The sequence below is a fragment of the Vidua chalybeata genome, chromosome 3 (genome assembly GCF_026979565.1).
Source record: "Vidua chalybeata isolate OUT-0048 chromosome 3, bVidCha1 merged haplotype, whole genome shotgun sequence".
In the NCBI taxonomy this organism is placed as follows: Eukaryota; Metazoa; Chordata; class Aves; order Passeriformes; family Viduidae; genus Vidua; species Vidua chalybeata.
The window spans coordinates 38700536-38713567 of NC_071532.1; the positions used below are offsets into that span (position 1 = coordinate 38700536).

General features: G+C 37.9%; 1 protein-coding gene across 2 annotated transcripts in view; it reads left to right on the plus strand.

Moving 5' to 3' along the window:
- Positions 1–13032, plus strand: part of PSME4 (proteasome activator subunit 4) — a 44410-nt gene that overhangs the window by 19001 nt on the left and 12377 nt on the right. For both annotated transcript variants that reach the window (XM_053937451.1, XM_053937452.1), the window contains 22 exons: positions 650–739; positions 1695–1759; positions 1860–2010; positions 3125–3223; positions 3579–3648; positions 4058–4125; positions 4640–4855; positions 6002–6159; positions 6769–6864; positions 7448–7503; positions 8093–8149; positions 8337–8392; positions 8475–8573; positions 8660–8722; positions 8877–8972; positions 9300–9431; positions 9976–10185; positions 10318–10454; positions 10687–10740; positions 11268–11397; positions 11980–12061; positions 12365–12518. In XM_053937451.1, coding sequence (XP_053793426.1) covers positions 650–739; positions 1695–1759; positions 1860–2010; positions 3125–3223; positions 3579–3648; positions 4058–4125; positions 4640–4855; positions 6002–6159; positions 6769–6864; positions 7448–7503; positions 8093–8149; positions 8337–8392; positions 8475–8573; positions 8660–8722; positions 8877–8972; positions 9300–9431; positions 9976–10185; positions 10318–10454; positions 10687–10740; positions 11268–11397; positions 11980–12061; positions 12365–12518 — 2339 coding nt within the window. The remainder of the gene's footprint in view (positions 1–649; positions 740–1694; positions 1760–1859; positions 2011–3124; positions 3224–3578; positions 3649–4057; positions 4126–4639; positions 4856–6001; positions 6160–6768; positions 6865–7447; positions 7504–8092; positions 8150–8336; positions 8393–8474; positions 8574–8659; positions 8723–8876; positions 8973–9299; positions 9432–9975; positions 10186–10317; positions 10455–10686; positions 10741–11267; positions 11398–11979; positions 12062–12364; positions 12519–13032) is intronic.

The window sequence follows — 13032 nt, forward strand, 5'->3', positions numbered from 1 at the left end:
CCATTGGTGTGCAGTGAATGACACACAGTGGCAGAACATATCTATAAACAATGTGAATAACAGAGAGATTAGAGAATTATTTACATTCTTTCCCAACTGTTTCCCAGGCTCTGGCCTGGTTAGAAAACCTTCTTTTTTTCTCTCTGACTGAACTGAGAATATCCACAATTATGAGCCTCTTTCGCTCATTTAACAGAGTAGTAATGATAAGCATTGTACTGACTTCTTGGGCTGTTCTGAAAAACAGAATTAAATAGCTGCTCCGCATCTCCTTGCAAATATTTGTAGTATTTTAAGATCAAAAGGAAGCCCTGTATCACTAGGTTTTCATTATATTAAGTTATAGAAGTCCATGTTTTCAGAAATTCATATTAATTGACTTAAAACAATGTAGATATTGAGGTTTTGTAGCTTTGAAGGTCAGCATAGAATAATGGCTACATTACTTTAAAAATTGAGACTGTTTTTACAGTGCTGCCTGTTAAGTTTTATATATGAAATCTGAAATAGCTGTTGAAGTTTTAGGGTGTAAGAATTGAGTTCTGGATTTATTTGGTTTTTTAGTATCATTTTCTTTAGATCCTATACATTAACTGTAGATTGTAGATACAATAACACTCATTAAAGAGCTGTTTGTACCTCTCAACAGATTACATTCCAGTTCATTGCAACATTTTCTACTCTGGTGCCTTTAGTAGATTGCTCATCTGTATTGCAAGAAAGAGATGATCTTTCAGAGGTAAGAGTGCTGGGTTGGTATAAAAACAAAGCTGTAGCTTAGTTTTCAATTTAATTTCTAGCAGTGTATGCAAAGATATGAATCCTGTTTGTTTCTATCAGTGGAGCTGATACCAGTGTACAGATAGGCTTTAGCAATTGTTCTTAGTCACAGCTTGTTGCAGAGAATGTTAAATTCAGGCAATTTAATGTTTCTATGTCAAAACTAAATTGCTCAGGGCCCTGTGTGGTGTCATTTAACCTGGAGCTTTCCCTGCCTTGAGGAGGATGTTGGACTCTGTAGTTATTTTAGATAGTGCATTAGATGGGTTTTTTCCTTTGTTTTCCAGGGCTGTTTTCTTCCTGAAGAAACCCCTGCTCTTCTTTAAAGTCCTGTTTCCCTTCCCTGATTGAGATTCTATTGCTCTCACTCCAGATATTTGTTAATCTCTTCCAGTCAGGAGATAGTAACAGCATTAGAAAATGAGTCTTATCCCCCTTATCACCACACCTGGTTGCTGCTGGGACACTTTGTAGCACAGACAGCTGCAGGTTGCCCAAATTAAAAGATGAATTTCATTGCTCCAGAGCAGCAGCACTCAAAAATGAAGAGGAGTTTGTTCAGTGAATATTTAATGTAAATCTCTGCCAGGAGAGCAGGTCTGGCAGCACCCCTGGCACTTGCTGACCTCCTGCTGCAAAGGAGGATCAGTGGTGAGGCCAAAGGTTGTATCAATGGAGGCAGACCTGATTTCACCGGAGAGGTTATTTGGATACACATCCAGGCCAGGAAATTAGGACAGGACAATGTCAGGAACCTGTAATAACTGTTTCATGGAGCACTTGAGTCTGTATGGTGGGAAATACACTGGAAGATGTTCTCACATGGACATTGGAAGTAGTTAATACAGGAAATAAACTTTGTTTCCTTAATAAAAGCCAACCTCATGTGTTTCCTTTGTGTTGGAAAACTGTAGGTGGAGAGAGAATTGTGCTCTGCATCTGCTGAATTTGAGGATTTTGTGCTGCAGTTTATGGATAGGTGAGTGAGCTAAGGATAGGGGAAAGCTTTACATGAAGAACTTTATCAAACTTTCCAGTTTCACTTACTAACCCTGCACTTACTGGGTTTATTTGTGTAGATGTTTTGGACTTATAGAGAGCAGCACATTAGAACAAACCAGAGAGGAGACTGAAACAGAGAAAATGACTCATTTGGAGAGTCTGGTGGAACTGGGTCTCTCCTCTACTTTCAGCACAATCCTTACCCAGTGTTCAAAGGATATCTTTAAGGTATGTAGAACATGGGCTTTTCATCTCTTTTGGGAACCTTAATTTTGGGTTGACAACAACTGGTGCATTCAAATCCTTCCTTCCTTTGTGAATGTGAACTTCTGCATTTAACCAAGGAAAGGACTGAGGGGCAGCTTAAATTCTTGTTAGTTTGGTTCATGATTTTATCTACATCCCTACAGAGCTCTCCTGCAAACTGATGATGAACACAAGAAGAAATCATTCCAACAGTTTATTTTATCCCTGTATCAGTTTAGGTTGTGGATTTTCCTGTCTTGATAATGCTGACCCACCCAAGCTCCCGCTTTCCTTTTCTCTTCCCCCTCCCTGCCACTTCCTCAGCTGGGCCAAAGAGGCTGTTCAAGGAGCTGTGTGGTTTATGGGATCAGAAAAATTACCTGGATTAAAATAATGCAGAGGGAGAGGGTAGAGAATGTGGGTTATTATACGGACAGCTTCTTTCCCTGTAGTTTGGGTTACTGTATTTCTGCTTAAATAAATATATACTTGGAGATACCAGGCTTTGGCACTTGGGTATGATTTTTTTTTTTTGAATCTTTTGGTAAATGCAAGTCTTAAGTTATTTCTTTGTTGTCATTAAGTATTTAATTTGTATTTTTCCTGTTTGTCCATTATTAAAGTATTTGTGGAATCTATATTGTATATAGTTGAGCTTGCCTTGCAAGGTGTTGCATGGAAATAATCTGCTTTAAGATTACTTAAATAGTTGCTACTTAATTCCCTATCTATTTGTTAACTAAGGGATGTCTTGGCTTTCCTTCACTGTGACATGTAAAATAAGTTTTCCTGTCATCAGCCTGTGACTTATTCCTGGAAAACATTTTCTGTGTAGTTTTTCAGAATTACCCTAAACTTATATTAGTCATCAAGAGTTATCCACCTCTTCTCTTCCCAAAGAGAACATTTCAGACTTTCCACAGAGCTACTTTCTCTGGCTCTCTATTCTGATTTTTTTTTTTCCATATGAATTCTAGGTTTTTGGTTTAAGAGAACACAGGGTTATTTAGAGATAGTGCTTCTTTGTAACATCAAACATTGAGAGATACCTAATTTGTTTTTTTTTAAAAAGCAATCTCCGTCTTTTTGTCCTCAGGTTGCCTTGGAGAAGGTTTTCAACTTTGCTGTTTCAAATATATTTGAGACAAGAGTTGCTGGTCGAATGGTTGCCGATATGTGCCGAGCTGCAGTAAAAGTGAGAGAAAATCCTCGTAACTTCACTCCCTCTTTAAAAAAGAAAATAGCTAATGCTGCTGCTTTTTCCTGTGTAATAGCTGTGTTTTTTCATGTCAATACAGGTAGCTCTTACTATTATGTCTTCTAAAATTGGCTTGTTGCATATAGCAGTATTTCAGGAGATTAATTTATGCAGTATTTATCTTGCATTTATGTTAAATTTAGGTTTTATTGACTGGGAATCATGAAGTCAGGCTGTCTGTAGGTTGAATTGGAGTTGGGATGTAATCTAGTCTTAGATATTTATCAGTGTGTGTGCTGAATTCCCTCAGATATTTTGTTTTAAAATGGACTTTTTGTTATGTTGTTTGCAGTGCCGCCCTGAGGAGTCCTTGAAGCTTTTTGTACCACATTGCTGCAATGTCATAACTCACCTCACAGGCAGTAAGTTTCTAACATTTCCAGTGTTAATGGCTTGCTTTTGGGTTGATTTTGTGAAGCATGAAAAGGATACCTAAAACTTCTGGATGTTTTCCCCAAGTTCATTTCAGCAATGGACAAAACCATTATTCTCTCTAAAAACCCCAAAGTAACAATTGTGTAATTTCAAGGCCAAAATCTGTCCGGCTGCAAGACCACATTAAAAATGTGGCAGTTTGAAATGTCTCCAGACATTCCTCAATTTCTGGACCGCACATCAGCTAAAGTGACTTCCAGCTGGACATGGGTGCAGTGTGAGTTGGAGGGTTGGGAGTCAGGTTTTTGGGATGGAAGCATCTGGATTCTGAGGCAGCTTATTTGGAAAACTTGGCTGCAGTGTGGTGACAGCAGTGCTTATCCCTTGTTCCTCTAGATGATGATGTATTACATGATGAAGAACTAGATAAGGAGCTGCTCTGGAATCTTCAGCTTTTATCAGAGGTATTCCCAAAAATGTTCTTGCCATGCTTGGTGTGTCACTGCATCCTGCTTAATCCTGCCCCTGAAAGGAGAAAAATATAAACTTCTATTAAAGCAATGTAAATGTTGTCTGAATGGCACTGGAGCGCTTCTGGTTTTTACCTAACTTTGAATGCAACACGAGTGGCTGTTATTTGAAGCAAATAAGCACAGTGTTGCATGTGGGATGACATTAAAGCAGCTATTGAGGGGGAGTGAAAGAACAGGGATAAATGCAGGGAGAAACATAAAAAGCTTTTTAGTAAATAGAAATATTTTTAATTTAAGAAAATACAGAAGTATTGCTAGAAAATTCAGGATGGGGTCAAGCAGACGGTATCACTGAAACTTTACCAGCAGCTGTGGCAGCATTGGTTTGTGTACAAGTTCAGTGGGAGCTGGAGAAAGGAGCCTGGCCCAGCTGGGCTGAGGAGTGTGACCCTGTCCAGCCCTGCAGGACCAGACTGATGTTTGCAATGTCTCTCTGCGCCCCCAGATCACTCGAGTGGATGGCAAGAAGCTACTACTGTACAGGGAGCAGTTTGGGAAGATACTGCAGCGCACACTACACTTAACCTGTAAGCAGGGTTACATTCTGTCTTGTAACCTACTGCACCATCTTCTTCGTTCTGCTACACTTATCTACCCCACAGAGTACTGCAGTGTGCCAGGTGGCTTTGACAAGCCTCTTTCTGAATACTTTCCTATCAAGGCAAGGATTTTCATTTATTTAGGATTAGAGGATTTTACTTTTGTTTGTTTGTTTGTTTTATTATAAAAGGCAGTTGTATGCGCTGTGGTTTTATTTGGAGGTTTCTGGACTATGGTAGCAAAGTGATGCTTTGGGCTTTGAAATAGAAAGGAAATGACAATTGATTTAAAGTATATTGATATCAAAAAATGAATACTGACTGTTGTTTGAGTAGTTGTGTAGTTTTGAATAGTTTTATATGACTTACTAGTGGTTTCTGATGTGTGTTTTTTACCATGATTGCATGATTACAATAAGTTAATACACAACAAGGAGATGCGGTGTTTTACAGGTCAGCAGAATGACAAATAATGATTCTACCATAAGCTTGAGATAAAATGAAAGCAGAAGTGGCAATATTGAAAGCTACTGCAACTGTCAGAAGCCATATGCTGCTCTGCTGTTAAGACTTTGAGGTCAATTTATCAATATTCTGGTTTAAAGGCAGCAATTTTCAGCTGGCCTGTTTCAATATACAACTGCATTTTGCTGAAAAATGTTTTCACATAATTGCCAATTGCAGATAATCTCTTGTTACTGAAAGCTAGTCCAGTTTTGTAACTGATGGAGATATCCATTTGGGCCAGTTAATCATTTAAAAACAAGCAAAAATAGCCTAAATGCTAAGCAGCGAAAACCCCCATCAAAACAAACAAACCACAAACCCCCCAAAAAACCAACAATCACACAGTCATTTTAAATTCCTCCTCTGAAACTGAAAAAGTTCACAATGACTTTGCTGTTCTCTATGGGAGTATGAAAAGTCTGAGTTGTACTTAAAAATGTGTAAGAATTTATATCCAGTCAAAGGAATAGTTAAGTTATATTTCAGTTAGACCAGTGCAGTCCTTTTCCTTTTAGTGCTTTCAGATATGTGTTATTTTCTAGATATGTGTAGACATACATAGGATTGGGATTTCTGTTTGATTTTATGGTAATGGTGTTTTTCCTGGACTTGTCAGGATAACTACTTTACTTTATAGCAGTAGCTAGTTCCCATGTGTTTGGTTTTTTTTTTAATAATATTAAATGGTTTTGTTTTTTTTTTTTTTTTTTTAACACAATTCAAATAGCTTGATTAATAAGAAGCATCTTTATTTGCCGCAGGACTGGGGTAAGCCAGGTGACCTGTGGAACTTGGACATCCAGTGGCATGTTCCTTCATCTGAGGAAATAAGCTTTGCTTTTTATTTGCTGGATACATTCCTGCAGCCTGAGCTCACCAGGCTGGAGCTCTATGCACTTGGAGAGCTGGAAATGTCCAGGTAGGATGGAGAAAGGTGCACGTATCCGTTCCTAGTAGTTATTGCCAGCCACACAGGCAGTACAAAAATTGAGAGGAAAATACTATAATGTTGCACTTTGATGTTATTTTAAGATTTCCAAAGCTCCTACTTAGCTGAGATAGCATCAAGATTCCCTTAAAGTAACACAGGAAAAAATTTGTTCACATTTTGCATTTTAATTTATCTTCAGACTGTAAAATATGCACTCCTAAAGTATTCCCTCATCCTTCCCATGGACAGAAGGAATTGTCTTGGCCTTGGGGTAAGGAGTTATTTCATAGATTTTATCTGAGAATTAGATAAAATTCATCAAAGCAGTTTTCACATTAGTTTATTTTACCGGCACAGTTTTGAAATATAAAACCTCCCATGTTTTCCAGAAAATGAAGTTAAATATTGGGGTTTGTAAACAAATTAGGTTGTCTCAAAAAAGCCCAGCTTGATTTCTGCAGTTCTTCCTCCTGTGTTTAGAAGTGTTGCAACTAAAGAAAAAATTTCCATAAAACTTCACAAAAAAGATGTGGTCTGTCATTTGTGTATTTTCAAGCGATTAACAGATAAGTAACCAGGTTTTCATCTTTGTTTAAGAGATGATGTGCAGCAGTGTCTTGCCATTGTGCACAACTGCCTGATTGGTTCTGGGAACATTCTGCCTCCTCTTAAAGGAGAAAGGGTGGCTCATCTGTAAGTAGCATTTATTTTGTATCCCAAACATTCTCATTGATTATGTTCCTTCATGCTGTGTTTTATGCTTTCTTACTGCTGTTGTCACACAGCTGCTGCTATAAGCCTGCTTTTAGGGAACACTCATAGTAGATACCAAGATACAGAAAATTCACTTGTCAGGAAAGGACTCAAACTCTCCTGTCCTTCCCTACAACAGGGAGCCATGTGTGTTTCAATGAGTGTGTTCACAGGTTTGACAGAGACCAAATTCCTGCCTGTTTAATAGAACTGAAGAGGTTCTGTTAACTGGGAAATTAAAATTCTGGGTTCAAGGTGTCTTTATGGTGTCCCTGCCTCTGACAAAGTCTGACCCAAAGGGTCAGACCATTAAATGGTTAATTTAATCAAATTAACCCATTGAATTAACCATTAAATGGTTAATTTATAAATATGAGAACTGAGACAATACTATTACTAAATCCAGAAGTCTGTGTGCTACTGCTGTGAAATTTAACTTGTTAAAATGAATTAAATGCTAGTGAAATGCACATACCTCATTATTTGTGTAATGTGTAATAATACTTAATTCATTGTCATGCAGGGTCCCAAGTCTGGTGTCTTTGGAAGAGACAAAGCTGTACACTGGTGTTGAATATGGTGAGTAGATCCCTGTCTGTTCAGGTAGGCTTTTAAGTGTTGGGTGTTTGTTTTTTGGTTTTTTTTGTTTTTTTTTTTTTGTGTGTGTGGGTTTTTTTTGTGGTTTTTTTTTTTTTTTTTGGGGTTTTATTTGCTTTGTTTTTGAGTTGGTTTATTTTTTTGCAAAAACAATGGGTTATTTTGGAGACCATAATTTTGATTCTTTTTCTCGTAGAAATGGGTTTTTATGACCAACACCAGAGTTCTGTGTACACACAGTTTTATTTTCAGCAGTGATACACGAGATGTGGATCTGGCTGGGGATGGGAGCTCTGTGTGTTCCTCAATTCCCTCAATTCCCATAAGCCAAATGAACTGCCTGAACTTAAAAATAAAACCAACTGTCAAGGCAGATAAAGAAGGTTGTGTACCTATAAAACCCAAGCAGCTGAGGTGATAAACTGATGAGAGCCATGTCCTTAGATATAACAAATGGTTATTTTTATAATAGTTCATACTGCCAGTTCTGAATAGTCTGCTCTGGCTTTCCACAATAAATTGCTTTTAATGCTGTTGTATGATTAACAGAAAATGTTTTGTTTTCTTTTAGATTTATCCAGGGAGAATTACAGAGAAACAATTGCAGGGGTTACAAGGAAATTGCTGCGTAAGTTTGACCACTCCTGTAACTAAAACCAACAGTGTCATACTTCAGTATGATTTTATAGATGAGGAAATTGTATTTGTTTACTTTGCCTGTAATTCTGAAAGTTAAGCTTTGCAGAAACAAATCATTGCTAATTTTTAAAGCTCTTTTCCTGTCTGATTATAAATTTCATTTCTCCCAATTGTAGATTACATTCTTGATAATTCAGAAGATGATACCAAGTCATTGTTTCTAATAATAAAGGTATGCTTTACGTTTGTCAAACTTACAGCCAGATGACTTGTTTTGCAAAAAAATCACTCTTATCCTCTCTTTCTTTCCACAGATTATCAGTGATGTTTTGCAGTTCCAAGGGTCTCATAAGCATGAGTTTGATTCACGATGGAAAAGCTTCAATCTAGTGAAAAAATCAATGGAGAACAGGGTCAGTGACTTGGCTTTGTGAAGCTTTGGTTCCTGATTTGCAGATCTGATACTGAAATCTAAACCAAAGGATGCCTTTTCTTGCAGCTTCAAGGAAAGAAGCAGCACATCAGAGCCTTGCTGATTGACAGGGTTATGCTGCAGCATGAGGTAATTCTTACCCTTCAGTCCTCACTAATTTGCTTGAAAAGCTGCTTTGCATAGTTAGCTAAATGTCATCATAACAATAGTCCCGCATTGGTGTTTTTATATGTGTGAAAAGTAAAAACAATCTGTCCTTTCTTTGTGCTTCCCATGAATTCAGCTGAGAACTCTGACAATGGAAGGCTGCGAATACAAAACTTCCCACCAGGAGATGATCAGGGATCTTCTGTATTTGTCCACGAGTTCTTATGGGCAGGTGAGGAGCAGCCCTTTTAAACTGAGATTTATGGAGTATTTTGTTGGTCCTTTCAAGTGATTCTACATCCTAAATCTATTGTTCTGGCTGTTTGCTTTCAAATGTGCTTAAAAACACCTGGTTTCTGGCAACATAAGGAATCTGCTGTAATTTTGTAGCTGTTCTCATGTAAATGCCAGTAACAAGAAGTAGGTTTTTATAAACAAGTTGGGGTGTTTACAATCTTCCACAAATAATTTTGTTTCTGTGCACAAATACATGATAAAAACTTAATGCATAAATAATAGATGAGAATGTTACATTTATCTAGTAAATTTTTTTTTTCAGGTCAGAAGTAAAGCTCAGCAAGCATTCTTCACAGCTCTGGGAACCTACAATTTCTGTTGCAGAGATATCATTCCCTTAGTTCTGGAATTCCTGCGTCCCGACCGGCAAGATGTCACTCAGAAGCAATTTAAAGTACTGCCTCATTAACTTGTTTTTGTGGTTGTCTTTTGAAAGTGTTTTTAGATGAGAATTTTTAATGGGGAAAGTGGGATTTGCTTGTGTATCAGCATGAATGATATTTTCATGGCCAATAGGCATGACTGGTGGAAGGAATTATTTGTATCAGATCTATTTTCAGGAGAAATACTGTGTTTAAACATGTTCCCTGTGTGCTCAGGTATTACCAAAATGTGAGTTAGCACCTATTTTTAAGTTATGGAATGGAAATTGAGAAGCTGTAGTCAAGGTGAAGCAGTTGTGAATCATCTCCTCTAACATAATTGAGAAATCAGGCAGCCAATCTGTGGATAAATTAATTGGCAGGGCTTCCAGTCTTATTAAATGAAGAGGACTCTGCAAAATCTTCAGTAATTTGACAGTGACGCTGAATGTTTATGGACATTTTAATGATTTGGTAGCTGCAGCTGAGTTTTTATTCTGCGTGGGTGTGTGCGTATGTCAATATCATGGATGAGCCGAGCTTTAACCTTCCCAAACCCCATCTTCCGCTCCACAGGGTGCCTTATATTGTCTTCTTGGGAATCATAGCGGGGTGTGCTTGGCCAATCTGCACGACTGGGATTGTATAGCACAGACGTGGCCAGCAATTGTTTCTTCTGGGCTTAGCAAAGCCATGTCCTTGGAAAAGCCATCCATAGTCAGACTCTTTGATGATCTAGCAGAGAAAATCCATCGGCAGTATGAAACCATTGGGCTGGATTTTGCAGTGAGTGAACAATTCCTTGGTGTTCAGGCTTGTCTCTATGGACAAGGAAATTCTGTACTCTGCTGAGTCCAAAGCAGAGACATTAAAAACTTGTTAGTTCAAGTCCCAGATCTTTGCATTGTCCATCAACAGGTTCCAGAGAAGTGCATGGAAGTGGCTGTTCTGCTGCAGAAGTCAGGACAGCCAAGTTCAGAGTTCCCAGCTCTGGGATCAGAGGAAATTCAGTTGGGGATTCAGCGACAGAAGGAGAAGAATGCTGAGGCTCTGAGGTGAGTTCAGCTTCCTTGAACTGCACATTAAATGTCATAATCCAAAGTGGCTACACTGAAAAATCCAGTATGTCCAAGGATTGTTGGGTTGCATCTTCTTCTCTACATTTCTATTTCCTCTTTGCTTCTTCCTTTTCACCTTCACACACCTTTTGTTGAGGAACTTTTCCTCTATTTTTCAATGGATTTCTAAAATAAGATGTGATTGATAAACTCCCTCTCTTTCTCTCAGGAACTATGAAAATTTGGTCAACATGCTGCTGGATTGTGTGGAGCAGAGAAATCTGTAAGTCCCCCTTTTTTGTGCATGAAAGCGTTTTTTCAGGGTGGATTGGAGGTGGTTGCATGGATCAATATCCAGGAGGACAGTTACCATGGTCTTGGACTTATTTGCACTGGGAGCTTGATTTGTTAATATAAGGCATCATCGCATCTTGGATGTGATGATTCAGCTTTTTCCTTAATTAGTCTGGACTGTTACTGAGTTTTTTTATATTTTTTTAATTAAAAAAGCTCTGGTTCTGTCTGTAACACTGACATCAGAATAGATTCTAATTGTTCCCATAGTATTTGTGTTAAAAAACTTTTAAAATAATATCCCTATAGGTATTTTACACCATGCATTTTATATTTTTACACCTATGTGTTCCCAGAACACTGGAGGTTTCCCAAAATGAGTTAAGCTCATTGATTACAGCAGTGCCATTAATTTATGTATTTCCATAATCTTAATACATGTAATAATTTCTGAGTAAAACCAATACATAAACTTTGGTATTTACACTCTGTTTTGAATATTTGGGGTTTTTTCAGGCCCTGGAAGTTCGAGCACATAAGCATTGGCTTCCTGTCCCTGCTGCTGAGGGATGACAGGATCCTGCCCCCCCGTGCCATAAAATTCTTTGTGCAGTGTCTCAACCATGATGCGATCGTGGTTCGGAAGGTGAGCCCAGGAGGAGGATTTCCTTTGGGTCTGCAGCTCTTTGGCCTTTATATCAAGTGCTCATAGGGTTTTGCTGGGATAAAGCACAAAAACTGAGATGGAACTCCCTCCTCCTCCTTCCAGCCATGCACATGCACAAAATTCCCAGTCCAAGAAATGGCAATCTTGGCAACACTGTAGCATGACACGTGTAAATCTGTAAACTGTGAAGATGTGGGATGGGCTGTGTCCTTATTTATTTCAGAGTTCTTTTGCAGAATTTCTTTTGCAGATGGCTGCTTTTCTCACCTGCAGTTTGTTATTTGAAGGGAGCCATCGATGTATTTTGTCTGTTCTGTTGCTGCCTCAGTGAGGCTCAAAACAAACCATCTTTTCCCCCAAAAAATTATTAAAACAAAATTATTAGTGAGAGTTTTCTGGACTCTAAAGTAATTCATGTCCTGTATCCCCTGAAATAATCAGGATTATTTCTTTATGGGTTCACTCCAGCGTTCAATGCCTTTTTAGGGATGATGAGCCACATCCTTCTGAGGGAAATGTATGAAATGAATACATTAATGCCCATTTTTTACTTTTCTTTAGGTGGCCATCTCAGCTGTGGCTGGGATTCTTAAGCAGCTTAAGAGAACACACAAGAAAGTGCCCATCTGCCCTTACAAAATAAGTATGTTTTATTCAATATAAGACATACCTTACATTCATCCTAAAATGTTTTTTAAAGCTTTTCTGGTTAAATTAAAAATAGATCTTTTCTCCCTGTTTGTTAATGTTCTAAGAAAATAGGTAAATATGATACAGAAGTAGTATAATTGGTAATTTTTCAGTTTCGGGCTTTTTTTGCTTTTGGGGGTTACTTTCTCTCTGAAAACCTTGTAATTTGTGAGAACAATTTGTATGTCTCCTTTAAAATTTTTATATATTTTTATCATTTTTATGCATGTTAATTTTGATTTTCCTCTTGGATCAGGTAGGAGCCTGAAGCCTTCCAGCATCCAAGCTGGTGACAGAGCTGACAACCAGTGGCTGCACTATAACAGCCAGAGCCTGCCAAAGACCAAGGAAGCCTGGGAATCCTGCTGTTTTGTGGAGAAAACACACTGGGGATATTACACCTGGCCCCAGTGAGTAGTGTTAGTGTTGAGGTGGAGCTGGGAGAATCAGCAGGAAAAATTCTGTGGGAAATAAAATCCTGGTTTATTATGATTTTTAATTTTTCTTGTATATATGTATTTAAATTGATTGAACCACACAAAAAAAAAAAAAGGCAATTTATTTTGTCCTTTGTGCTTCTTGCTTGTTTTAACATTTCTGGGTGGGTTTTGTGTTGGTTGGTTTGGGGCTTTTTGTTTATTATTTCTTTCCTACCCGTTTCTCTCTTTATGGGCTATAGGCACAAATTCCACATGGCTGTTAAACTGCTGCTGTTAAAATGAAATATTCATATTGGAAATTAGATACATATAGAGTATTCTATCCCTAATAATTCTACGTTGCTTGTATAGCAAAACCTTTAACAACAAACTTTATTCTGTTGTAAATTTTATTTAAATTTCAATCTTTTGGAGTTGAGGATAAGTTCTATTCAACATTGAGAACATGGAAAACAACACCATAGAAAGCAACAACATGTGCTAG